Source organism: Rhineura floridana, chromosome 10, assembly GCF_030035675.1.
Source record: "Rhineura floridana isolate rRhiFlo1 chromosome 10, rRhiFlo1.hap2, whole genome shotgun sequence".
In the NCBI taxonomy this organism is placed as follows: Eukaryota; Metazoa; Chordata; class Lepidosauria; order Squamata; family Rhineuridae; genus Rhineura; species Rhineura floridana.
In genome coordinates this window covers 55,386,459-55,411,612 of record NC_084489.1, presented here as the reverse complement: position 1 = coordinate 55,411,612, position 25,154 = coordinate 55,386,459, and the positions used below count along the sequence as shown (strand labels likewise).

The following is a 25,154-nucleotide window of genomic DNA, read 5'->3' as shown; positions in this document are numbered from 1 at the left end:
ATATGATAGTTGCTGGTCTTTTAAAATTTAGAACCACCTTTGCAGCATCCACTGCCTCAGCACTCACCAGTAGCAGCCTTTTGCTACCAGCTCCAAATAGCACTCACATATTTCAGGCATACACAGTGGTGCTAGGGTCCGAGGTAAAAGTTTAGATTCATAAGTAAGGATGGCAGAAAGTGGAAAGTAGCCACTTAAGAGTTCAGTGGTGATTACAGTGGCTGAAGGTAGGTTGGGAAGCCACCTCCAACACACACAGCAGATTGCTTGTCTGGGATCAATACAAATTTGGAACTAGTTATATGTCTACTGCATGGCCAAAAGTGACCTAGCAGTTATATATTTCTGTGTATGTATACACACACACACACACACATTCATGAAAATATACATTTCATTATACAATTATACAAGAGCTCTGCTGGATCCTACCAAAAGGCTGTTGAGTCTAATACCCTTCGCACAGTGGTCAATGAGATGCCTAAAGGAAGTCCACAAGAAAGTCCTTTCCCCTTTTTGTTGCCCAGCAACACGGATTCAGAGGCATGTTGCCTCAGATCCTGGAAGTAATCTATAGCAATCGTCACTAGAGGCCATTTATAACCTTATCCTCCATGAATCTGTCTCATTTAAAGGCACCAAAGTTAGTGACCATCACCACATTTTATGATACCAAATTGCATAGTTTTCCCCAGGTAGCATGCCATGAGGAGGGTATTAGTGTCACCTAGTGTCCAAAGGCAGGAATATACTGGAGTCAAGACTTCAGCTGTTCCTTCTGGTCTGATCCTGGTCCATTCCTGCCTTTGTCCTAGGTTGGATCCTTTTACCTTACCTCTCATGTGAGTTTGTTCCAGCTTGATGTTCCTGAGTTGTTCCTGTTTGATATCCTGTATTCTGTGAGTCTGTTCCTTTTCATATTTGTTAACAACAAACAACTTTTGTTTTCTCTTTCCTGCCGCCCGTTGGCTCCAGCTGGTCATCCTTCCTCGGCTAGTGGCTACTGGGGCCTTCCCCACCCCCCAGTGACTACCCTCTTCCCCCTTCCATGTCTGGAGGTCATGGATTCCTTCCCCCCCCCTCAGCCACCCGATTGTGGCCTGTGCCATCCTGACAAGGCAAAGGAATTTTTTTGGCTGCATTTAGAGGCTGAACCATTCTCCCTCTTCTGTGGGTAGTGTAGTTTGTCTTGTCTGCATATAAAGAATTTTTTCTTGGCTGCATTTAGAACTCAAGCTGCTCCCCCCTACTGTGTGCAGTTGATTTTGTTCTTGGCTGCATTTAGAGGTCAAACTACTCTACTGTGTATGATTAATTTTGGCCTTGCCAACCCACCACACCCCTGTACCTGTGCATGTGTTGATTAACTAGGAGTCTATTTAACGCCTGGTACTGCTCCTCTACTGTGTGCGTGTAACCATGACTAAGTCATCCACTGCTGCTTTTATGCACGTTTCATCTGAACAGCAGCACTCTGACATGCAGCAGCAGCCATGCCAGCAGCCAGCAACCACATCAACCCAAGGGCCTTGGCAAAATCCAAGTCTTGTAAGCACAAAGCCTAAACTTTCTAAATGCACTAAGAAGTCACTTGTCTCAGCCAAGCAGAAGACTTCAAGGAGAGCTCACTACATCAGTGCCCCTACTTCCCAAGGAAACTCTTTGGAGGCTGTGGTAGAGGAACAGTCTCATGGGCAACACAGGCTGGAGGCACACTTCCACTCACCTGTCAGCTCCTCTGGTGGAAGGCCCCTCCTCTTCTTCCTCACCAAATGGTCTCCAAAGCTCATCATCATCATGATGCTCGTGCTTCCACGTAGTTCTCTGAGCCACCTGTGTCTTCTCAGCCTCAGCCGTCCATTGAGTCTCAACCACCTCCTGATCCACAAGCATCCCTGGATCCCCAGTATCCTTACACTCCCTTGCAGGGTCTTCTCCTGGATCAGGCCTTTCTTTCTCAATTCTCAATGCCCTGTTCAGGTCTCTTGCAGCTGAACTTCAGAAGCCTTCTCCTGCACCTGTTCCCCAAGCTCATCCTCTACATCTGAGGAGCAAAGGGCATCATCCCCTAATCCCTTCGATATTCCTTGGGGAAGAGTCTAGCGCTCCGTTGATACCAAGGTCGACCCACTGGATCCTTCATCGCTCCTGTAGATGAGGAGTGGAATGGTGAGTCCGATGGAGAAGAGGACCTATGACATTGACTTTTTCAGGCCTCAGATTACCACACTCCATTTCACAAGGCCCTAGCCACCTTGGACCTGGGAGGTTCAGAACCCGAACCTGAACCATTGCCTGCTCCTGTCAAGGGCTCCAGGGTGCTAAGGGCCCTTAAGTCTACTGTCTTGCCTTTTCGGTTCCAGACCCCATGGACAGGTTGGCATGTGAGGAATGGTGCCATCCTCTCCGGACTTGCCATGTGCCGGCCTTCACCAACAAATTCTGCTCATTTGCTCCCGCCTTTATGGATTTCCTGAAAGTCCTGGCAGTGGATGTGCCCATTTCGAGTCTTGTCATCAAATTGCTTCTCTTTAAAGGAGGGGATTCTCAATTCAAGGATGCCTCTAGGCGCAGACTAGATTTTGCCCTCAGGAACCAAGGTGGCCTGCACTGCTTCTTTGGTTACCAGAGCCTCCATGATGTGGTTGGATGTCCTATCCTCCTTGCCCATCAACGCTTCCTGCAGTCTGCTTACAGCCAGGATCATTTCCAGTACCAGCCCTACCGTTCGATCTTTCCTCAGCCCCAAGAGTGTTCACGAAGCTGATGGTGACCCTAGTAGTGCAGCTCCAGCTCCAGGGTGTATACATCTATCCTTACTTGGATGACCTGTTGGTGAGGGCGCCTACCAGGGCAGAGGTTCAGGCCCACATACACCTCACCCTAGCAGCCTTAAAGGGACCACGGCTTCCTCATCAATCTGGAAAAGAGCCATCTGTATCCAACACACTGTCTAAAGCATCTGGGGGCCATACTGGACACTGCTCGCACAATGGTTTTTTTCTCTTTGAAAAGAATAGTGACTACCATCCAGACAGCTCACCACTTGATGTCTCACAAAATAGCGGATGCCATGTTCCTTGCCAGAGCGCTGGGGCTGTTCGTCTCTGCTATCCACATTGTTCCCTGGACTTGCCATCATACCCAACCCCTTCAGTGGGCTCTTCTTCCATTCTAACTGGACATTGCCAGTTCCAGGCACAGAAGGCTGCTGCTTTCCCCATTCCTGAGGGCATTGTTTTGCTGGCGAAGGGCACTGAGAACTCGAGAGGACCCTGATCACAACAGATGGCAGTTTTCGGGGGGGGCATTGCAACTCCCTCTTCATTCAAGGGACCTCGGCAGTGCCAGAGCAAATCTCAAGCATCAGTCTATTGGGGCTTCGAGCAGTGCAACAAGCCCTCCTTCACTTTTATCAGACGTTTCCGCTGACTGATGGTCTCATCCAGACCAACAACCTTAGTGTGAATGCATATTTGAACCACCAGGGGGGCACAAGTTCAAAGGCCCTGCAGACAGAATTGACTCTCATTTTCAACTGGGTCAAACAACACTTATACTCCCTGAGGGCACAGCATCTCCGTGTCAAATTAAACATCACGGCAGACTGGCTCAGCAGGCAGCAGGTTCATCCTTGGGTGTGGAAGCTGCATCCAGAAGTGTTCCATCAGCTGCATGCAGGTTTGGTCCTTTTACATTAGACCTTTTCACCTCACCTCAGAATGCACAGCTCCCATGGTTCTTCACAAGGTACCATCGAACGGGAGCAGAGGCAGTCAACGCCCTCTCAACACCATGGCCAGGGGGACTCCTCTACACCTTCTCTCCCATTCCTCTGTTAGGATGGACCATCCGGAAACTCCTTCAGGAGCAGGCCCAGATTATTCTGCTGGCACCTTTTTGGCCATGCATACCATGGTTCTTGGAGCTACTAACCCTCTCAATCCATGGCATCTTCCTCTGAGACCAGATCAGGGGCAATCTTTCATCCCAAGTGGTTGAGTCTGATGGCCTGTGTGTTGGGCAGCACCACTTGAGAAGTTCAGAACTTTCTAAGGATATCATCACAACAGTATTGGCATCCAGATGGTCCTCCACCATTTGTATATACCAAGGCACATGGTCAGCCTTTGCCAAGTGGTGCTTCAAGCATCAGGTTCACCCTTCCAGTTCTACACTCAGACACCTACTAAACTTGCTCCATGCGGGTCTTTCCATGGGATTACAGCCTAATACCCTGTGTAGACAGGCCTCGGTCATCTTCTCCATCTTGTTGGTGCAACCAGGTTAGGCTTCCCTCAGAACACATCCTCTAGTCAAGTGTTTCGTATTTTCCTTCCTGGAGTCTTGAGAAGGTTCTGCAGACCTTGCAACATCCTCCATTTGAGCCCCTTCGGTCTGTTCCACTATGCCTGCTTTCCTTCAAGGTGTTCTTTCTTATGGCAATCACCTCTGCTCTCAGAGTTTCTGATCTGGGGGCTTTGTCTACTGCCCGTCACTTAGGTGTTTTCACAAGGATTCCGTGGTGCTATGTACCAATCCATCTTTTTGCCCTAAGTTGTCTTCTGCTTTCCCTTGCAGCCAGGACATTGTTCTTCCCTCCTTCTGCCCTCATCCAAGCCATCCTCTTGAGAAAGCCTGGCACTCTCTGGACATTTGTTGGGCCCTTAAAGTCTACCTTGCCAAGACTAGGGACATTTGACTGACAATCTCTATTCATATCATTTCACCCAAGGACATTGAGCAGGAGGGTTACCAGTTCCACACTGTCACATTGGCAACATGCATGTATCACCCTGGTCTCTGAGTCCCTTAAAATTCCAGTGCCTCAAAACGTTACAGCCTATTCAATTAGATCAGCAGCCACTATGGCTGTCTTTGCGACCAATGCTCCTATTGCAGATATTTGCTGGGCTGCTGTTTGCAAATTTCTTCATTAGGCACTATATGGTTGATAGCTATGCTTCTGCAGACTCTACTTTCAGTAGACACATATTACAACAGGTATTGTCCTCTTAGGCAGCCCAGGGCCACCCTACTGGAACTGCTTTAGTACATCCCTCCTGATGGCATGCTACCTGGGGAAAATGGACCATTGGTCTCACCTGAAAGTTGATTTTCCCAGGTATTATGTCATTAGGACCCTCCCTGCAGGGGAGCTGCCTATTCTGTCTGGAGGTTTGCAATCTGCATATGTTGTTATGTTTTCAAGTTGCATTGTTCTAAATTGCTCTTCTTGCTGTTGCTAAGGCTGTTTTCTCATACCGTTATTACATTGGGAGTCAAAATGGGTTATAGTTGTTTTGCTGTGCCTTCTAACTATTTTTTCCTTCAAGCTGAGTACGGTTCCTGTTTGCAAGTCATCCAGAATGGACTGGGATCATACAGGAAGAAGCAGCTTAATTGTTGACTCCCATGAATTCCTGCTTTTGGACACTAGGTGGCACTAATACCCTCCTGATAGCATGATGTACACCGCCCAGAGAGCCTTCGGGCTTAGGGCGGTATATAAATTAAACTAAATAAATAAATTAAACTAAATAAAATGCCTGGGAAAACCACCTTTCAGGTGAGACCAACGGTCCATTTAATTTTGTGCTGTGTGGAGTTGTACGTCCTTCTGTGTGTCCTGAATCTTCCAACATTTAGTTTAATTATATAATCACAGGTTCTAATGCTATGAGAGAAGAACATCTCTGTCTCCACACTATGCATAATTTTATAAACTTCCTTTATGTCTCTTCTTTCCTGTGTGACCATATTTTGGCAAGGGTGGGAATCTGCACCGGAGTACTTAATTTAATGAGTCCAAGTTGTCATTAAACTCTTTAAAAATGTAACATAGTTTCTGGACAGCTCCATGCTTGGTACCATTACAGTTAACACTAAAGTTAAAATGAAAGGTTTTCTTACCAGAGGAGAGGCTATCTTATGATCTTCCAGATGTTGTTGGACCTCCATCAGCCCCAGCCATCATGACCAGTGGTAAGGGATTATGGAAATTGTAGTCCAACAACATCTGAAGGACCACAGGTGAATCACCTCTGTCTTATCATATCAACTCACTCACGAGGACTGAGAAGAATCTCTTTGGCAGAAGTATGGCAAAACTCATCAAGAGGGCTTTAAACTAAAGCCTCTGGGGGATGGAGATGATAGCTTAAAGACCGATCCAAAGACAGCGGGTTGTAAATGCAAGGATTTGAAGGGTACACGAGACACTGGGAGAGAGAAAGGGATGCACGGCAAAGCTCACGGTATATTAACAGAGGAATCCAATCAGGACAAAAGAGACTTCTGGTGTCTATATACCAACGTGTGGAGCTTGGGAAACAAGCAAGACGAGCTTGAAGTCTTAGTGCATCAAGGCAAATATGACTTCATAGGGATAACAGAGACTTGGTGGGATGACTCCCATGATTGGAATATAGCCATTCAAGGATATAAACTCCACAGAAAGAACAGAAGCAACAGAAAAGGAGGAGGAGTAGCGTTATACGTCAAAGACAAATACACCTCTATGGAAATCCAAGAGAGCGAACAAAGTGGTCCGGTAGAGACCATTTGGGTAAAAATAAATGGAGAAACAAATAAAACCGACATGGTAGTAGGTGTCTTACTACAGACCCCCTGGCCAAGAAGAGGTGGTAGATGAGGCCTTTCTCAAACAAAGCTCTGAAATCTCAAGGAGGCAAGAAGTAGTAGTGATGGGGGACTTCAACTACCCGGATATCTGCTGGGAGACAAACTCTGCGAAGCACAAAGCCTCCAACAAATTCCTGATGGGCCTTGCTGATAATTTCCTCTTTCAAAAAGCAGAAGAAGGAACAAGGGGATCGGCAATCCTGGACCTGGTCACGAATTGGTCACGGGAATTAAAGCGGTCGGTACCTTGGGGGAAAGTGACCACGTAATGCTGGAATTCGTGATTCTGGGGAAAGCCAAAGAAGAATATAGTCAAATATGGACCTTGGATTTCAGGAAAGCCGATTTTAGCAAGCTCAGGGAAATGATGGGTAGGATCCTGTGGCTAGATAGACTAAAGAAAAAAGGAGCCCAAGAAGCGTGGGAATTCATGAAGAACGTATTACAAAAAGCGCAATCGCAAACAATTCCAAAGAGGAAGAAAAATGGAAGACATTGGAAAAAGCCAATGTGGCTACACGGAAGACTGGTGGAGGAGGTAAAAATAAAAAAGCATGTATAAAGAATGGAAGGAAGGACGCATCACCAAGGAAGAGTGCCAATGAGCGGCTCGGACTTGCAGGAATAGCGTAAGGAAAGCTAAAACCCAGAATGAGCTGAGGCTGGCGAGGGAAGCGAGGAACAACAAAAAGGGGTTTTTCAGATATGTTCGAAGCAAGAGAAAGACCAAGGAAACGGTGGGACTGCTGCTCAATGAGGATGGCAAAATGTTGACAGATAACAAGGAAAAGGCAGAACTGCTCAACGCCTATTTTGCCTCTGTTTTCTCCCAAAAAGGGAACAGTGTGCAACCTTCCGTCAGTAGCAATCTCGGTAAGGGGTCAGGATTGCAGTTCAAGATTGATAAGGAGATAGTCAGGAAATACCTAGTTAACCTAAATGAGTTCAAATCTCCAGGGCCTGATGAACTGCATCCCAGAGTATTGAAGGAACTTGCTGATGTACTCTCGGAACCTTTTGCCATCATCTTTGAGAAATCCTGGAGAACGGGAGAGGTGCCGGAGGATTGGAGACGGGCAAACATTGTCCCGCTCTTTAAAAAGGGTAAAAAGAAGATCCGGGGAATTACAGGCCGGTCAGTCTGACTTCAATACCGGGAAAGATATTAGAACAGATAATTAAAGAGTCCATTGGCAACTATCTAGATGACAATGCTCTGATTAGTAGGAGCCAGCATGGGTTTGTCAAGAAAAAATCCTGTCAAACTAATCTCATCTCTTTTTTTGATCGGGCTTAGTAGATGGTGGAAATGCTGTAGATGTCATCTATCTAGATTTCAGCAAAGCGTTTGACAAAGTCCCCCACGACCTGTTGATTAGCAAACTGGTCAAATGTGGACTAGATGGAAATACTGTCAGGTGGATTCACAACTGGTTGGAAAACCGTACTCAAAGAGTGGTCGTCGGTGGCTCTGCTTCGGACTGGAAGGAAGTTTCGAGTGGAGTGCCACAGGGCTCTGTCCTGGGGCCGATACTCTTCAACATTTTTATCAATGACTTAGATGACAGGGTGGAGGGAAGCCTTATGAAGTTTGCGGATGATACAAAACTGGGAGGGATAGCTAACACAATGGAAGACAGGAATAAAATCCAAAGGGACCTGGATAGACTAGGAAATTGGGCTGAAATTAATAAAATGAAATTCAATAAAGACAAATGCAAGATTCTGCATTTAGGCCACAAAACCAAAATGCACGGGTACAGGATGGGAAATACCCGGCTTAGCAGTAGTGCGTGTGAGAAGGACCTTGGAATTGTAGTGGATCGCAAGTTGAACATGACCCAGCAGTGTGATGCTGCGGCAAAAAAGGCAAATGCGGTTTTGGGCTGCATAAACAGAGCTATAGTTTCCAGGTCGAGGGAAGTAATAGTCCCACTATATGCTGCATTAGTCAGGCCTCATCTGGAATACTGCGTTCAGTTCTGGGTGCCTCATTTTAAGAAAGATAAGACAAGTTAGAGCAGGTTCAGAAGAGGGCGACGAGGATGATAGCCGGTATGGAGGACAAGTCTTATGAGGAAAGGTTGAAGGAACTTGGCATGTTCAGTCTGGTGAAGAGGAGGCTGAGGGGCGACATGATTGCACTCTTTAAGTACCTGAAGGGCTGTCACATAGAGGAGGGTACAGATTTGTTCTCTGCTGCCCCAGAGGGTAGGACTAGGTCTAATGGTTTTAAGTTGCAGGAGCGTAGATTCAGATTGGACATTAGAAGGAACTTCTTGACAGTAAGGACAGTTCGGCAATGGAACCGACTGCCTAGGGAGGTGGTGGGATCCCCTTCGCTGGATGTCTTCAAGCAGAGGCTGGACAGCTATCTGCGGGAGATGCTCTAGCTGTGGATTTCCTGCTGTGAGCAGGGGGTTGGACTCGATGGCCTACAAGGCCCCTTCCAACTCTATGATTCTATGATTCTATGATAATATCTTGTTCAGAAAATATGCTGCTTACAACACCTAGAAGAAAAGTCCAATTTGCCTTTAGGATTATCAGAATTTTACTCAACTGGAAACAGAAAACATGTGGCCAGCTCTTAACTACTGACAGTTTCTTCACTCTAATGTAAGCTTATTTTAAATTCAGTATAGTATGCACTTTAGATTTTGCTATGAAGTGGTTTAAGTTTTAGTAAGTACAAAATATCACATTCTGCATACTCATTACACACTCAGAGCCCACAGTATTTGCTAAATAGTGCTGGAGGACATTCCTAATTAGGGATGACTCCTCCTACTGGTCATGACAGGCAGGGTCTTCAACTCCTTTTGTCTCCTTACCAGCTTCAACCGTGGCACGTCATAACATTTGGCTCAAGCAATGGGTTGTGGATGCTGGATCTCAGACTAATCTCACAGCCCTCCCCTTTTCTGGCTCATAACTGTTCAATAAACCTCTGGAAGCCCACCTCATGGAGACCAGAGATAAGAAGAAAGCCCTTCCTATGGCTAAGAAAGATGAATGTAAGGCTAGGTAGAACCAGCTTTTTCATTTAACCAGGCGGTTCCCAGGGTTTTTTTTTTGTCTTACAGACCATGTTGGGACAGACAGGACAGGGGCAGCAGACACGCTTCTTCAGCAAGGTAGGGAGGTGCGTCATTCAACTTGGGGAAGTTTCAGAAGGGTGCTGAGAAGGCTCCCTCAGCCTGACTCACACACCCCGGTTACTCACCCATGGTGAGAGCCAGGCTGCCAGGATTTGCCCACCTATGGAAAGACATCACCTTGGACAAATGGGTGTTAGAGACAGTATCCAGGGGATACCCTCTGGAGTTTGCCAAAGATTCACCCAACTTCTTCCCCCCCCATGCCCTGGTCCTGCAATCCAGAGAAACACCAAAGTTATTTAGCTGCCATTCACCACTTGCTGAACATTCAGGCAATCGAGCCAGTTGTTCCCTCGGAGAGGAAATCGGGTCTACTCTGTTTTTTTCTTAGTGTCCAAAAACAATGGTGATACCAGGGCCATTTTAGACCTAAAATGGCTCAACAAGTGGGTCTCCAAGAAACGCTTCAAAATGGAGACCCTCAGGTCCATAATTGCGGCACTAAGGAAGAGAGATTGGTTGACCTCCATGGATCTTCAGAGGCCTATCTGTATTGGCGGTTTCTCTGGGTTTCCTACAACAACTTGCACTACCAGTACTGGTTGTTGCCCTTTGGCCTCTCTTTAGCGCCAAGGGTCTTCACCAAGGTGTTGGTGGCTCTGGTTGCTTACCTATGTGCAATGGGGATCTGTGTACATCCCTACTTGGACAAAATCCTGGTGAGGGCTCCATCAGAGAGCAAGTCCTGGTTAGACATCAATCACACAGTGGCTTGGCTACAGTGGTTGGGCTTTGTGGTGAACAAAGAGATGAGCATTCTGATTCCCTCTCAGTTGATTATACACCTCGGTGTCTAACGGCAGAGTCTCGAAGTTCTCCCAACTGCTGCTTGAAGTTGGCTCAGCTTCCCAGATTGATCTGATGGTTCTGGTCTGCCTCCAGGGTCTCATGGTGTCAGCATACGATGTGGTTCTTTGGGCTCAATTTCATTTGATGGCACTCCAACAACTTCTGCCCTTCCAAGACAAGATCTTGCTCCATCGCAGGTGATTGGTGCCAGTTCCTCCACTATTAAAGTCAGAGCTCGGCTGGTGGCTGAACCCCCATTGGTTAACTTGAGGTCAGTTTGGAGGATCCACCACAGACAATCATGACATAGGATGCGAGTCTCTTCGGATGGGGAGGCTCACCTGGGTCAGCACGTGGCACAGGGTGTTTGGGAATTGAAGCTCAGCATAAATGTTTTGGAGCAACAGACCGTCAGGCTTAGCCTGAGGGCTTTTATGTTGGAGACCAGAGGAGTGCATGTGCTAATACACACCGACAATACATCTGCAAAGGCATATGTGAACAAACAAGGGGGCATGTGCTCGAGGGCCTTGATATCCAAAGTGGATCATCTGTTCAAGTGGGCAAAACAACACCTGGCCTCCTTGAAGGCTGAGCACCTGGCAGGCACAAACAATTTTGTGGCCAACTAGCTCAGCTGAACGGCAATCAAGAAGGCGGAGTAGCAGTTGAACACAGCAGTTTTTCCATCAGTTGTCACAACTGTGGGACAAACCAGTGGTGAACCTGTTTGCAACTTAGGACAATGCATAACTGGGCATGTTCATCTCCCAAACCCTATGCTCTCAGGCTCTGGGCACAAATGCTTTCCAGATGGATTGGCTGCAAGGTCTTCTGTATGCTTTCTCCCCATTTGGGCTGATAGAGCACGTGATTTGGTGAATCTGTGTGCTGAGAGTGGAACTTATTCCCATGGCTCCGTATTGGCTGAGATGGCCTTGTTTCCCGGACCTGCTGAATCTGGCAGTCAGGAAACTGTGTAAGTTGCCAATTCAACTGGATCTTCTGATCCAAGGCCCAGTTTGCAACCCTCAACTGGGGCTCTTCCGCTTATCAGCATGAAGGCTGAGTGCTATGGTTGAGGGACATGAGTTTTGCAGGGAAGGTGCTAGAGACCTTGTTGGCTTCCCGCAAGCAGTCCACAAATAAAGTCTACTCATGAACCTGAAGGCTTTTTTTTGGTCATAGTGCTGCTGAAATTCCATTGACCCATTGTCCAGAAGTGTTCAGGTTCTCCTGGGGTTCCTTCAACGGGCCTGTACAAGGGTTTAAGTGCAGCTACTCTCAGGCGTCAAGCTGCTGCGCTCAGTAGCATATTTTCCAGTCTGGAGGGGGGTCCTTCGCTGCCTTCCAAGCCTTTGTTCCAGAGGTTTCTCCAGGGGGTTGCCCTTGTATCTCCACAGACAATTCACAGGTTCCCAACCTGGAACCTGAGCTGGGTTTTGTCGGTGTTGACAGGTCCGCCCTTTGAACCTGTGGCCACTTGTTCTCTAAACATTCTGACCTTTAAGACAGTTTTTTGTTGTCCATTTCATCAGCATGCAGTTTCTGAGTTGGGGGCACTTTCTTCTGATCCTCAACTCTGTGTTCCATCAGGACAAGGTGGTCTTGCGACCTTATCTGGCCTTTCTGTTTGTGTGTGTGTGTGTGTGTGTGTGTATTTTATCAGATTTATATCCTGCCCTTCCAGTAGGAGCCTAGACAGAGTGGTGCATTGTGGAATTCCAGTATCTGTTCCATGGAGCTGTAATATTGCTTGGATACCTGTTATTGCTAACAAAAGATTATCATCTCAAGGACTCTGGGGATCATTTGGTAGGAATGCTGAATATCTTGGGTTCATCTCTTTGATCTGAAAATCTGGCAAGAATAGCCCTTTTAGAGGGACAACACCATGGCTGTATGGTTTATGCGGTCTGAAACCTTGTTTGTGTCCTTTTCTGGTATCTTGAAGGGGGAAGAGTATCCACTTCATCTATTTCTCATTGGTTAAGGGCTATTATAGCTTAAACTTATGAAGCATTGGGTAAGAATCCTCCACTGGGTATTACAGCGCATTCAATTAGAAGGGCAGCTGCTTCAGTGACATATAAGGGGTGGGTTCCTGATCGTGGACATTTGTAGGGCAGTCACTTGGGCCTCCCTGCAAACCTTCATCAGACACTGTAAGATAGATTCATTTTCCTCAGCCGATGCAGTGTTTGGTAGGAAGGTGCTCGAGAAGGTATTGCGTCAGTAGATCGGGGCAGAGAAAGCCTGCCCTGTGGTTGTGTATACTGCTCTGTTATATCCCTAATCAGGAATGTCCTCTAGCCTTATTTAGCAAAAATGGAAATTTTCATTCCTGTGAGTTCTATTTGTAGATAGGGCTGGAGGACATTCCACCCACCTCTCCTTCCTCTGCTATGACCTTCTGGAGCAAGGGTTGGGGGTTAGGGCTTCCGCAGGTGTTTTACATCTTCACACAATGTTTAGATTTGTGTGTGTTCTGTACTATGTGGAGTCTTTTCGCCTGGCATATCCTGTTTCTGCTTTTTCTTTCCCACGTATTGCCTTATACAGGGTTCCTGTTAATGGACATCTGGAGGGCATGTGTAGGTGGGGTTGGGGAGTTGTCTTTGCTCTGTCAGCTCGGTCTGGAGAGCAGAATGACTCCTCCCCCTGGAGAGGAGACAAAGGAGTTGAAGACCCTGCCTGTCATGACCAGTAGGAGGAGTCATCCCTAATCAGGAATGTCCTCCAGCCCTATCTACAAATAGAAATTCACAGTAAGGAAAACTTCCATTTTCTCAGCAATGACTGCCACTACAGCTTTCTAGATTGGTCCAATCATTTGATTTCAGTGGATCTGAGCATACTGTAATCTTTCTTGTGGCATAATTTTACAGATTTTGGGGTGTTTTTTTTAAGATTTACCTTGATCCATTCAAATTGTGCAGATGCTCATAGACAGAAAACTGCTGAAGACTAAAGTTCTCGGAATAGAGTATATCTGTTGCCATTCAAACTTTCTCCTTGGTATAATTAGATATTTTTTCATCTCCAACAGAAATAATGCCAAACCAGGAAACTCTGAAATCAGATACAGTGATATTTTGCAATTGAACAACCAGTTTGTTAAAGCAATCAGAAGATGTTGCTGTCTTAATTTCACTAGCATATAAGTGGGTAGTTGTCTGGTTGAACAGGAAAATGCTGGCATATTGTGGATAAGTTTCAGAAGTGCTCTCCTGTTTTGCTATAAAATACACACACACACACACACACACACACACACACACACACACACACACACACATGGAGAGAGAGAGAGAGAGGTTTAATTCTTAGTTATTTTAATGCCCAGGCCTTGATTTTGAAAATGAACTTGAGCTCTGCCCCTCATTTCATTTAATCAGCAAAGCACCATAAGTTCAGAAGTTTAATGCATATGCCCCAATCCTTTTTTTCTTTGAGAGGTTTCGTAATGCTAGTCATGTTCAACTTGACCAAGTATTGACCCTCTTTGCAATAGCAAGAAACTCAACATGCTCTCTATGAAATGAAATGAAATGCTTGTGATCAAGAGTTTTATAAGTTTGGGGAGTAATGCAATAATAAGCCAACAGCTTTTGTGATTTGAACATTTTAAATGTTGATTGTGTTAAGGAACAGTTGCAACCAATCTTCAATTTAGCCAAATACACAGGCATGATTTTAGAAATTGCAGGGGATTTTGGACAATTTGTAAATACCTACAGATTAGCTTGTTCTAAAGATTGTTATAATAGTAGTTATTATTACATTATTGAACATTCAACAACAGTAGTAAGTTCTCTATTGCACTCTTCTCTGAAACCACTCTATTAAAATTATATTGTCATGGCCAACAACTATTCCTTCCTGCTTAGTGTGAAAGCAAGTGACGCATCAGTTCTGAAGTTTACCATATCACATATACCAAGTTACAGTAAAGAGTGCTGAGAGATGAAACATGCTGCAGCGTGTTAGACACACAATTATATTCTATGAAATGAAGTCGAATTAGAAGCATGTTAGATTCAGTAGTTAGTTTCTTTGATGGATATTCAGTTTGTGTATGGAGACTAACATGAAGCATTGTATGATAAGGAGTATGAAGAAAAGAAAATCTGAATTTTGAGCGGGGAATGGAAAGTTGGACTTACTGTGAAGTGTCCTTCTGGTCAGTGGGGAGTGGAGCATACAGGAATGGGTTAACTCCTCCTGTAGGCAGAGTCAAACTGAAACAAAGTGTTGGACAGTAGCCAGCCGGAAGGGGAGGGAACCACTCTCTAACTGCCAGTCTTGACTCTGCCTCCAGCGAATTAGCAGACTCATCTGTATTCTCCTGTATCTCTTTAGGGATACAGGGATGGAAAAGTGTTTTTTGAGTGATTTTTTTTTTTAGGACTTCTCTTCCTTACTCCGCCCATCAGTGTTTAGTTCAGATGGGGGGGGGGAGAAAGGATTTTTCTCTTGAAGACATTGAGCGAGGCGGTAGCTGGGAATCCTCCCAGGCCTCTCCACTGCCCCACGAAGATCGTCATTCCTCTGGGGGAAGGAGGTAACCGGGACATGTCCCTGGTCCCTCCATTGCTAGCCAGGAGCAGCAGACAACAGCGGAGGTGGGAGGTAGCTGAGAGGCATCCCAGGCCCCTCTGTTGCCTCAGGGCGGTGGTGAGTTCCATCCTGTTAGCCCTCATCTTCCTTGGATCGGGGTGGGAGGTAGCTGGAAGTTGTCCCAGCCCCCCCCATTGCCTCAGGGCGGAGGTGAGTGTTGGGTGGGGAAACAAACCCTCACTGAACCTTTACCTCAGCTGCATTTCTCTCCTACAGAGTTTCAAGTGCCTATTGCTTGTGTTTAAAATGCAGGGGGGGGGGGCAACAGTTTGGAGTTAACAATAGCAAAATGGAAAAGAGTAATTACACACACACACACAGAGCTTCTCTGCTCAAAGTGGTCCTTTTTTCAGAAAGAGTGATTACTGCTGTGTTATTCACATTTGTGTGCAACATGTAGTTTGCCAGAGGGAGGAGGGAAGAGTACCATCCTCCTTGAAGGAGGCGGTGGTGCATCCCCTTCTAAAGAAGTCCTCCGTCGACCCAGAAGTGTTAAATAACTATTGCCCAGTGGTAGGTATATGCACTGCCTTCAAGTTGATTCCATCTTATGGCAACCCTATGAATAGGGTTTTCATGGTAAGCGGTATTCAGAGGTGGTTTACCATTGTCTTCCTCTGAGGCTGAGAGGCAGTGACTGGCCCAAGGTCACCCAGTGAGCTTTGTAGTTGTGTGGGAATTTGAACCCTGGTCTCCCAGGTCATAGTCCAACACTCTAACCACTACACCACACCAGCTCTCACAAATGTTCCTTTTTTGTGCAAGGTGCACAAGAAGGTAGTGGCGGCTCAACTTCAGGCATGCTTGGAGGAAACTGAATTATCTGGATCCATTTCACTCTGGCCCACAGTATTCAGGCTCAGTCATGGCACTGAAACTGCCTGGTTACCCTGGTTGATGACATTCGTCAAGAGAGAGATGAGGGAGTGCAACCCTGCTCATTCTTCTTGATCTCTCAGCAGCTTTTGATACCATTGACCACGGTATGTTTCTGGATTGGCTCAGCAAGGTGGGGTTGGAGGTACTGTACTTCACTGGTTCTGCTGCCATCTCCAGGGACATTTCCAAAAAGTAGTTATGGGAGGCTTCTGTTCAACACCATGGGAGCTTTCCTGTGGTGTCCCCATGCTATTAAACATCTATATGAAGCTGCTGGGAGCAGTTTACAGGAGTTTTGAAGTGTCACCAATATGTGGGTGACACTCAGCTCTACCTCTCTGTTCCGTCTGGCCTTGATAGCTAGGAGTGTATATTTCCAGTTCCAGCTGGTTCACCAGCTATGTCCTCTTCTGGACAGAGATGACTTGGCAACAGTACTCCATGTTCTGATAACTTCCAGACTGGGTTATTGCAGTGCACTCTATGTTAGGCTACCCTTGAAGACAACTCAGAAACTTCAACTGGTCCAACATGTAGTGGCCAGATTACTGCTTGGGATTTGTTTTAGAACTCATATAAACCCGGTTCTTAAAAAGTTGCATTGGTTGCCAGTTCTTTTCTGGATGTGGTGCTCATGTTAGTGTTTAAAGCCCAAATGACTTAGACCCCAAATATCTCAGAGACTATCTGCTTCCCTATAGACCCTCTCGGGTGTTAAGATAAGCAGAGGGGGCTTTCTTGGTAGTTCTGCCATCCTCAGAAGTTCTGGGGATGGTTGCCCAGGAGAGGCCTTTCTCTATGGCAGACTCTTAAGTTGTGGAATTCCCTACCTGCAGAGGTGTGTCTGGCATCTTCGCTGTACAGTTTTCAGTGAATGCTAAAGATGCACCTCTTTACCCTGGCCTTTGGCATCTTGAGATGTATGTTTTCAGGACCCACGCTATTCATGTTAATGTACCGTATATTCCGGCGTATAAGACGACTGGGCGTATAAGACGACCCCCAACTTTTCCAGTTAAAATATAGAGTTTGGGATATACTCGCCGTATAAGACTACCCCTGCTTAATCAAACAAAAAGCAGAGCTTTGCTTAACTCAAAATTTCTTCTCCCTTTGATAACCACATCTACACAGGTTCCACCTCCATACTCAAAATGAAACTGAGCCTGGAAGTGTACAACAACCCCACACATACCTTGCTAATTCGATTATCAATGCCAGGATGTCTGTCTTATCGACTACTCTCCTGCTCCCCCCCCCACACACACACACCGGGCATCATGAAAGACCCAGTCCTGGGCTCAGAAAGAAAATAAATATCTGATCCTCTTCAAAGTATTGATAAGCCTCTTGTTTTAATTGAAATAATAATTATAAATTCTTGTTCTTATCACTAATGGGAGTTAATTATCTTGCATATGCTGCTGTTGCTTCTATGGCTGTAACGGAGTGAGGTTAAAGATAAGTGAAATGCAAATAGGAAAAAAAATACAGAAGGCAGTAACACTTTCCTAAATGTAATACCATACCAACCACAACAAGATTCCTATAAGGCAAAAAACTAAGCATCTCACAACCAGTCAGGATTCCTAACCAAAAACCAAAAATATGATAAATGAAGAAATATTTATATAAGCATAACTATCAAATATATTTATTATTTACACAAACTGTAAAGATATTTATAGTGCAATCCTAAATTTATTTATTCAGAAGCAAGTCCCAGCGTATTCAATGGGGCTTACTCAAACAGGGACAGAAATGCAACCTCAAGTGATAAGCAACTTCATTCACACAACCCAAAATTCCAAATCATGCCACTTTACACTGTTTTGCAACTGTTTATACTTGTTTTTATGGTTATTGGATTTTAAATGGCTTTATTTCTTGTTGTGAGCTGCCTTGGTTTGCAACCCTACCTCACAGGGGTGTTGGAAAGACTCCATACACACATGCACACACTGCAGATGTATAAATACATACAGCCCATATAATAGTTTATTGTCAAACCAATTGGTCATTGCAGAAAAATCAGTATTAGTTTTTTAAAAATCAGTATTAGTTTCCTACAGAATAAAAACTGCAATACCTAAGTAAGCCCTGCCTACTTGCTTTAAAATAGGACGGGGGGGGGGCAGAAAGAGAACACAAACACAATTCTTTTTTACATTCACTCCAAAGTCCCATTGATTTTCAGCACATTCATAATCATGTCTACTCAAAAGTAATTCCTACTGAATTCAATGGGATTTACTCTGGACATATGGGATTAGCACTGTTTTTACCCCCAAAAGCAACTATTGGGAAGGTTTTCAAAACACTGCCCAGGATCTGACTCCTACACACAACGGGGAAAAACTGAAATGTATATACCTACCCAATTTATGAGATTTTCAGATAAACAGGAGGGGAAAACACCATTTTCCGGCCTCGCAATGAGGTTTTGCAGACACTGCCACCAAACAAACACTTCACTGATTGGCTGAAATCCTGAACGGGCGGGGTTAAAGCTACGAAGTGCTATACAGTAGTTTAAAAAAAGATTTAACCGGGGGGGGTGCCTGACGTTTTTATATATATCTCGAGAACCGCACCACCTAGAAACTTAATTTTTTTTTTTAATGAAAGCTGAGAATCCGGGCCACCTAAGGGGCTAGCCGGGCGCCGGGTGGCATGCTTAGAATCCGGGTAAAACCCGGCTATCCGGGCAATATGGCAACCCTAATAAGACGACACCCGGCGTATAAGACGACCCCTGACTTTGGAGAAGATTTTCCAGGGTTAAAAAGTCATCTTATACGCCGGAATATACGGTATGTGTTTTAATGGTTTTTAATACTGTATTTTATATTTTTATAATATGCCCTGGGACCTAATGGTGGGTGATGGGCTATAAATACAAATGTAATGTATAATGTAAAAATATAATGTATAAACTAGCAGAGTCAAAGAAGCTATTAGCAGCAAGAAGACTTCTTTTAGAAAATGGAAGTCTTGTCCAATTTAAGAGAACAAAAAGGAACACAAACTTTGGCAAAAGAAATGGAAGCAGACCATAAGGGATTTTTTTAACAGCATTTGAATCGGCCGTTTTTAACTTGCCTATTGTTTTTTATGGGTTTTAATTTGGTATGGTTTTAAATTTGTATACCTGTTTTTAATATTTTTAATTGTTGTAAACCGCCCAGAGAGCTTTGGCTATAAGGTGGTATATAAATGCAATAAATAAATAAATAATGTGGGAAAGATGTCACTATGCCTATCTGATATATTTTATCAACTAGTTTTCTGGCATTTAGTGTTATTTATTAGATTTCTTACCCACCCTTCACCATAAAGTACTAGGATGGGCTACAACAAAAAAGTATGATTTAAAACAAAATAAAACCAGCCAACTCTACACAACACTCATCAGGTTATGGACATTCCGAAAATTTCCTCAACCTTTTATGTCTCAAGCGAAGTGATTTTTTATATTACACAGATGTTATTAAGTGTGGTAGACATAGCATTTCCATTTGAAATGGAAGAAGAAATTTAAGAGAGTGACAAACCACCAATGACAAATGCGTAGCCAAAGCTTGTAAGGAGATAGTTAGAAAGGCTATAATCAGAATGCGCTTAGGCTTATGAGAGATGTTTTACATTATTTTATTTATTTCTTAAATTTCTTATCCTGCCATCCTTCCAAAGGAGCCCAGGGCAGTGAACAGCCAATCCTGCAATGCCATTACAAAAAGGTTGCGGGAGGGGGCTATATTCCGAACAAGAGGAAATCTGCTGTGTAGAGAAGATGGAGAAATGCTACTCCTACTTTGCCTCAGTCTCCCACAAAGGAAACTGTACTAGACCTGACAGAAATTGCTCAATCTATGAAGGGTGGGAGCTTCAGCCCAAGATTGGTAAAGTGGTAGTGTGGAAACGTCTAGTCACTCTAAATGAATTCATCAGAATCAGATGAATTGCATCCTAGAGTGCTAAAGGAGCTTGCATATGTAAACTTGGAGCCTCAGTTTAGAATTTAGAATTCTTGGAGAATGGGTGAAGTGCCAGGAGACTGGAGGTGGGTAAATGTGGGACCTCATCTTCAGAAGGGAAGGGAAGGATCCAGGCAACTACTAACCTATCTGCTTGACATCAACAGTTGGAAAGATTCCAAAACAGATAATTAAGCAGTCAGTCTGTGAGCATTTAGAAGAAGAATGATGTGATTACAAAGGGCCCATACAGGTTTCTCAATAATCAGTCATGCCAGGCTCTCTACTTTTTTGATAGTTACTAGTTTGGTAGATCAGGGGTATGCTATTTATATGTTATATCTTGAGTTCAGAAAGGCTTTTGATAAGGTCTCTCATTATATTCTTGTTGGCAAGCTGATAAAATTTGGGGTAAATGATGCTATAATTAAATGGATTTGTAGTTGATTGATAGGGTCATACCCAAAGAATCATAATCAGTGGCTCCTCATTAACCTGGAGAGAAATGAGAAGTGAGGTCCCACAAGGTTCTGTCTTGGGACTCAGTGTCATTCAACATGTTTATAAATGACTTGGACAAAGCAATAGAGGGGATGCTCATCAGATTTGCAGTTGATACCGTACTGGGAGTGGTAGCTTATACCTTAGACAGAAACAGAATTCAAGATGATCTTGACAGGATGGAGACTGGCCAAAACTCACCAAACGAATTTCAACGCGTAGTTTAGAGAAAAATCAGATGCACAAATACAGGATAGGTGACACCTGGCTTAAGAGAAGTACATGTGAAAAGGATCTAGGAGTTTTAATAGATCACAAGTAAATATGAGTCAGCAGTGTGATGCAGGGCCTAAAAATAATAATGCAATTTTGGGCTGCATCCACAGATGTATCATGCCCAGATTACAAGAAGCAGTGGTACCATCTATTTTGCTTTGGTCAGACTTCATCTAGAGTACTGTATCCAGTTCTTGGCACTGCAGTTTAAGAAGGATATCAACAAACTGGAACCTGTCCAGAGGAAGGCAACAAAGATATTGATGGGATTAAAGACCAAGTCCTATAAGAAAAGGTTAAAGCAGCTGGGTATGTTTTAGTGTGGAGAAGAATTACTTAAGAAGCCATCTTCAGATATCTGAAGGGTTGTCAACATGGTATCCCCCAGACATTGGACTACAACTCCCACATCCCAGACCATGCTGGTTTGAGGTGATTGGAGTTGTAGCTCAACAACATCTGGAGGTTTTCCATATGTGGCAGAGCTGTGACAAAGTCATCCAATTTTAGGAACAGGTTTTCAAGGAGATAGGAACAATAATTGGGCAAAAAACTGAATGTGATCCACAACTGGCAATATTGATGCTCTTTATTGATGAACAAGAATATTTGAAACATAAGGAGCTGATCACCTTTCTACTTGTAGCAGCACACCAAACAATAGCCTACCAATGGAATTCTGCAAATAATCTTACTCTGAAACAGTGGATGTAAAGGCATTGGTACACTGCCTTAATGTAAACACTTACTCAGACTAAACCACACCAAAAAAAGTGAACTCGGACACATTTATTAATGCTTGGTATTGCTTTATTGAGTACATAAGTAACCAGGACCACCCAAAGAATTAATCAGCTACACATGGACAGTTATGGATAGATCTTTTAAGATGATCTGTAAAATGTATAAAGAAGAAAAAACCCACAAAAACACACACACACAAAAACAAAAAACACAAAAACAAAATACGGACAAAGAACAATTGGTATACTTTGGGTACCTGAAAATATTGAGGGGGGAAAGGTTAATGGGTTCTTGTTATTGCTCCTCTTGTAAAAAATGTAACATACAAGTAATCCAAAGTATGCAGTATATGCTTGTATTTTGCAAAATCATAAATAACTTTTTTAAAAACGTTTTTAAAAATCTGGAGGGCATCAGACATAGAAGACAGAGACATTTTTTTCTGTTGCTCTAGGATAGGACTCAAACCAACAGGTTCAAATTACAAGAAAGGGATTTTGACTAAACATCAAGAAGAACTTCCTAACAATGTGAGCTGTTTGACAATGGAATAGACCATCTTTGGAGTGCTCTCCTTCATTAGAGACTTTTAAGCATAGGCCACAGATTAAGGGTGCTATAGCCATGGATTTCCTGCACTGGCAGGGGGTTGGACTAGAAGAACTTTGAGGTTCCAATTCTCATCCTTCCAATTCTACAATCCTATGAACCAGATTTTTCAATGAACTTTTCCCCCCAGGCAACTTTTCTTTAGTATGCACAAAGAATCTACTCATTTGGAATACAATGCTTACATTAATCCTTTTTGTGTCTGTTCTACAGCAAAAAAAACATGACTAGTGGGAAGAAAATTGAAGCTTACTTTTTTAAAAAAAATGTAATTTATTTTATTTAAGCAATCACCATCTAATGGCTCCTGTTGAAAATAGGTCACTTCTGTATATGGATTTACTAACTAATATTTGGAAATAATTTGACCTTGGTGCTTAATGCCACACTGTTGGATTTGAGATGGGCATTCGGCTTAACAGTATCAAACAAGGGCAGCTGTGCCAAGTTACTTAGATTTATATTATCATTCTTTCATGAGATCGTATACATGGACATTTGAATAGGCTTTTCTCTACCTGTGTCTGCCAACTGTGTCTTTGTTAGCAGTCTATGTACTGACATTTACTAGTGCCTTTCACTCTCAAGTGTTTTCTTGTAAATGTCAAGAAAAGCTGAATGGAACCATTCCCACCATTTGAATGCATGGAATAAATTTTCTTGCAAATGGTTGGGCTCTAGTAGTGAGTCGACACTGTGGTCTGTGATCATATTTCAAACTGAAAATGCAAAAGAGACTATCAGTTTGTTTTAAATATTCATATATGCCCCCTATAATCATTCAGTTAAACTCAAAAGAATGCAGTCACTTACCTAGATAAGCCTGATTGAACTCAGTGGTACTTTACTTGTGACTAGATACTTGCACCACAAACCTATAAATAAGCTGCACTGAGATCCCATTGAAATCAATGTGGAAATTTGTTAATGGTTTAAGCCCCATTTGTTTCAGTGGGAACTAAGTGCAATAACAGTCAGAATCCAATTCAAAGATACTGAAAGCCATGGCTTGACAGAATATTACATAGAAATACTAGTAAATATTAAGAGCAGGCTAACAAAATGTCCTGCCCCTGTTATTTTTTTAAAAAACAATGCCTCTGTCTAAGCCAGTCTCCTAAGATAAGTAGAATTAGTTCTGACCACAACAGGTGCAAATAGACTTACTGCAAAGATATTCCAGAGTTTCTCAGAATTAATGTTTATTTCACAATTTGAGAGAGGGAGCAGTATCAACCTCCTTTATGTGTTTCAGAGCACTGATTTCCATGGGATGAGCTCCCATCACTTCATTGGTGGTCACAAATCAGTAGGCATCCCTCGCTTCAAGGGAAAGCTGGAGCAAACAGAATGAGCAGTTGGCAGGGTTTTGAAGTGTTATGCTTTGGGAAAACATGATGATAGAAGAATTGGAAGAGGGGTTCTGTAAAGGTTAAGGCATATATATGCTTTTTCCGCTATTCATCAGAAAGCGCAAATGCTAAGATGCCCTTCCTTTTGTAGTCAGGGTCTTCTACAAAGGTTCATGCTTTAAAATGTGAGATGTTGGGATGGGGAGTGTTGAGAAGACACTGAATCTCTACAGTGTCCGTAGCAGAGAGGTGAAGGTCCTTGGCTTTGTAGCATCTTGAAAGGCAAGGAGCCACTGTCTCTGCACTCTGCTTACTTCAAAAATGTCTGCTAACAACTAAAAAGTCAGTAACTAAAGTAAAATAATAAGTTTTAGTAGTTAACTACTGTTAACTACTGCCAATGGCTGTGAGCAAGCCATATAGTTACAGTGCTGGAATTTGGTTGTGTACATGAGCCTGGCTCTCTATTTCCACTACTCTTGATCTCATTGTTATATGGCATCACCAGTGGGAGTAGTTCTTTTCCTTGTTGTCTCATTAACTTTTCTTTACCTTTGTTTAAGGCTAAGCTATGTGAACCATGTAGAGGATCTGGCCTCCAAATTACTCCAGTGTTTCCCAAAGAACAGATTGTCAGCACAAGCAGCTCTGAGCCATGAGTATTTCAGTGATCTGCCCCCACGGCTATGGGAGCTAACTGACAGTAAGTATAACAAAAAAAATCCAATCCGATTAAAGACAAGGTTGTGTGTGAGAGTGTGATTCTGTAGTTCTTTGCTTGACACAGGAAAAATGGATTCTCCCTTGCTATCTCCTGTGCAGTATGTAGAGAATGTAGCAATCAAGAGAATTATATGAAATGTCATAAATAAAAGGAGTGGGGAGGATATGATCTACATATTTAGTGCTTTTTACTTCATAACATGCACCACTTTTTAACAACCTGCAGTGCACAGGACAATAATCCAATAATATTGGATTCTCAAACTCTATATATGTTATAACAATAACATTTTTTAAAAAGATTGTGGTATTTACAAGACCAAGGAATACAAAGTAGACAATTGATTAATTGCAGGATTTAAACATATGTGAATTAAAAGATGTGTGCTGTGCTGTATATTTAACTCAGGGGACATGGTCATATCTGCACTATATCTGATTCCGCAATATACTTGGAAACGTTATATCGAGGATCATAGAAAACCTGTGTGAAAAGTTGAGGAGTAGGAACCTTCATCTTAAAGAAAGCTTAAAATAATTAAATGGCAGAAGATTAGCTACAAGGTTAGGGAACACAGGAAGTCTTATACAGAATCAGATTATACTGATATAGGCTCCCGTCCTTCCAAACAACTATTCTCACTTCAGTGCCTTTCTAGGAACCAGTACTGTACTCGCTGATTTTAGCAATTAAGGGAGAGCCTGAGCTGAAATGCAACCAGGGAAGGTTTCTTGTTCACTCTTATATCAGCCTCACTTTCTACTTTTTTTTCTGTTCTACCTTGTTCGTCTCCAGTGTTCCTTTCCATGGTGAATCCTTCCGTTTGCTTTCCTGGGTGTTTTTGAGCCATTTTTTTGTGTCAGGGCGAGAAACAGAG

At 43.5% G+C, this 25,154-nt stretch overlaps 1 protein-coding gene across 12 annotated transcripts in view; it reads left to right on the top strand.

Moving 5' to 3' along the window:
* Positions 1-25,154, top strand: part of CDK14 (cyclin dependent kinase 14) — a 571,841-nt gene that overhangs the window by 333,408 nt on the left and 213,279 nt on the right. For all 12 annotated transcript variants that reach the window (XM_061586439.1, XM_061586434.1, XM_061586445.1 and 9 more), the window contains one exon: positions 24,117-24,256. In XM_061586439.1, coding sequence (XP_061442423.1) covers positions 24,117-24,256 — 140 coding nt within the window. The remainder of the gene's footprint in view (positions 1-24,116; positions 24,257-25,154) is intronic.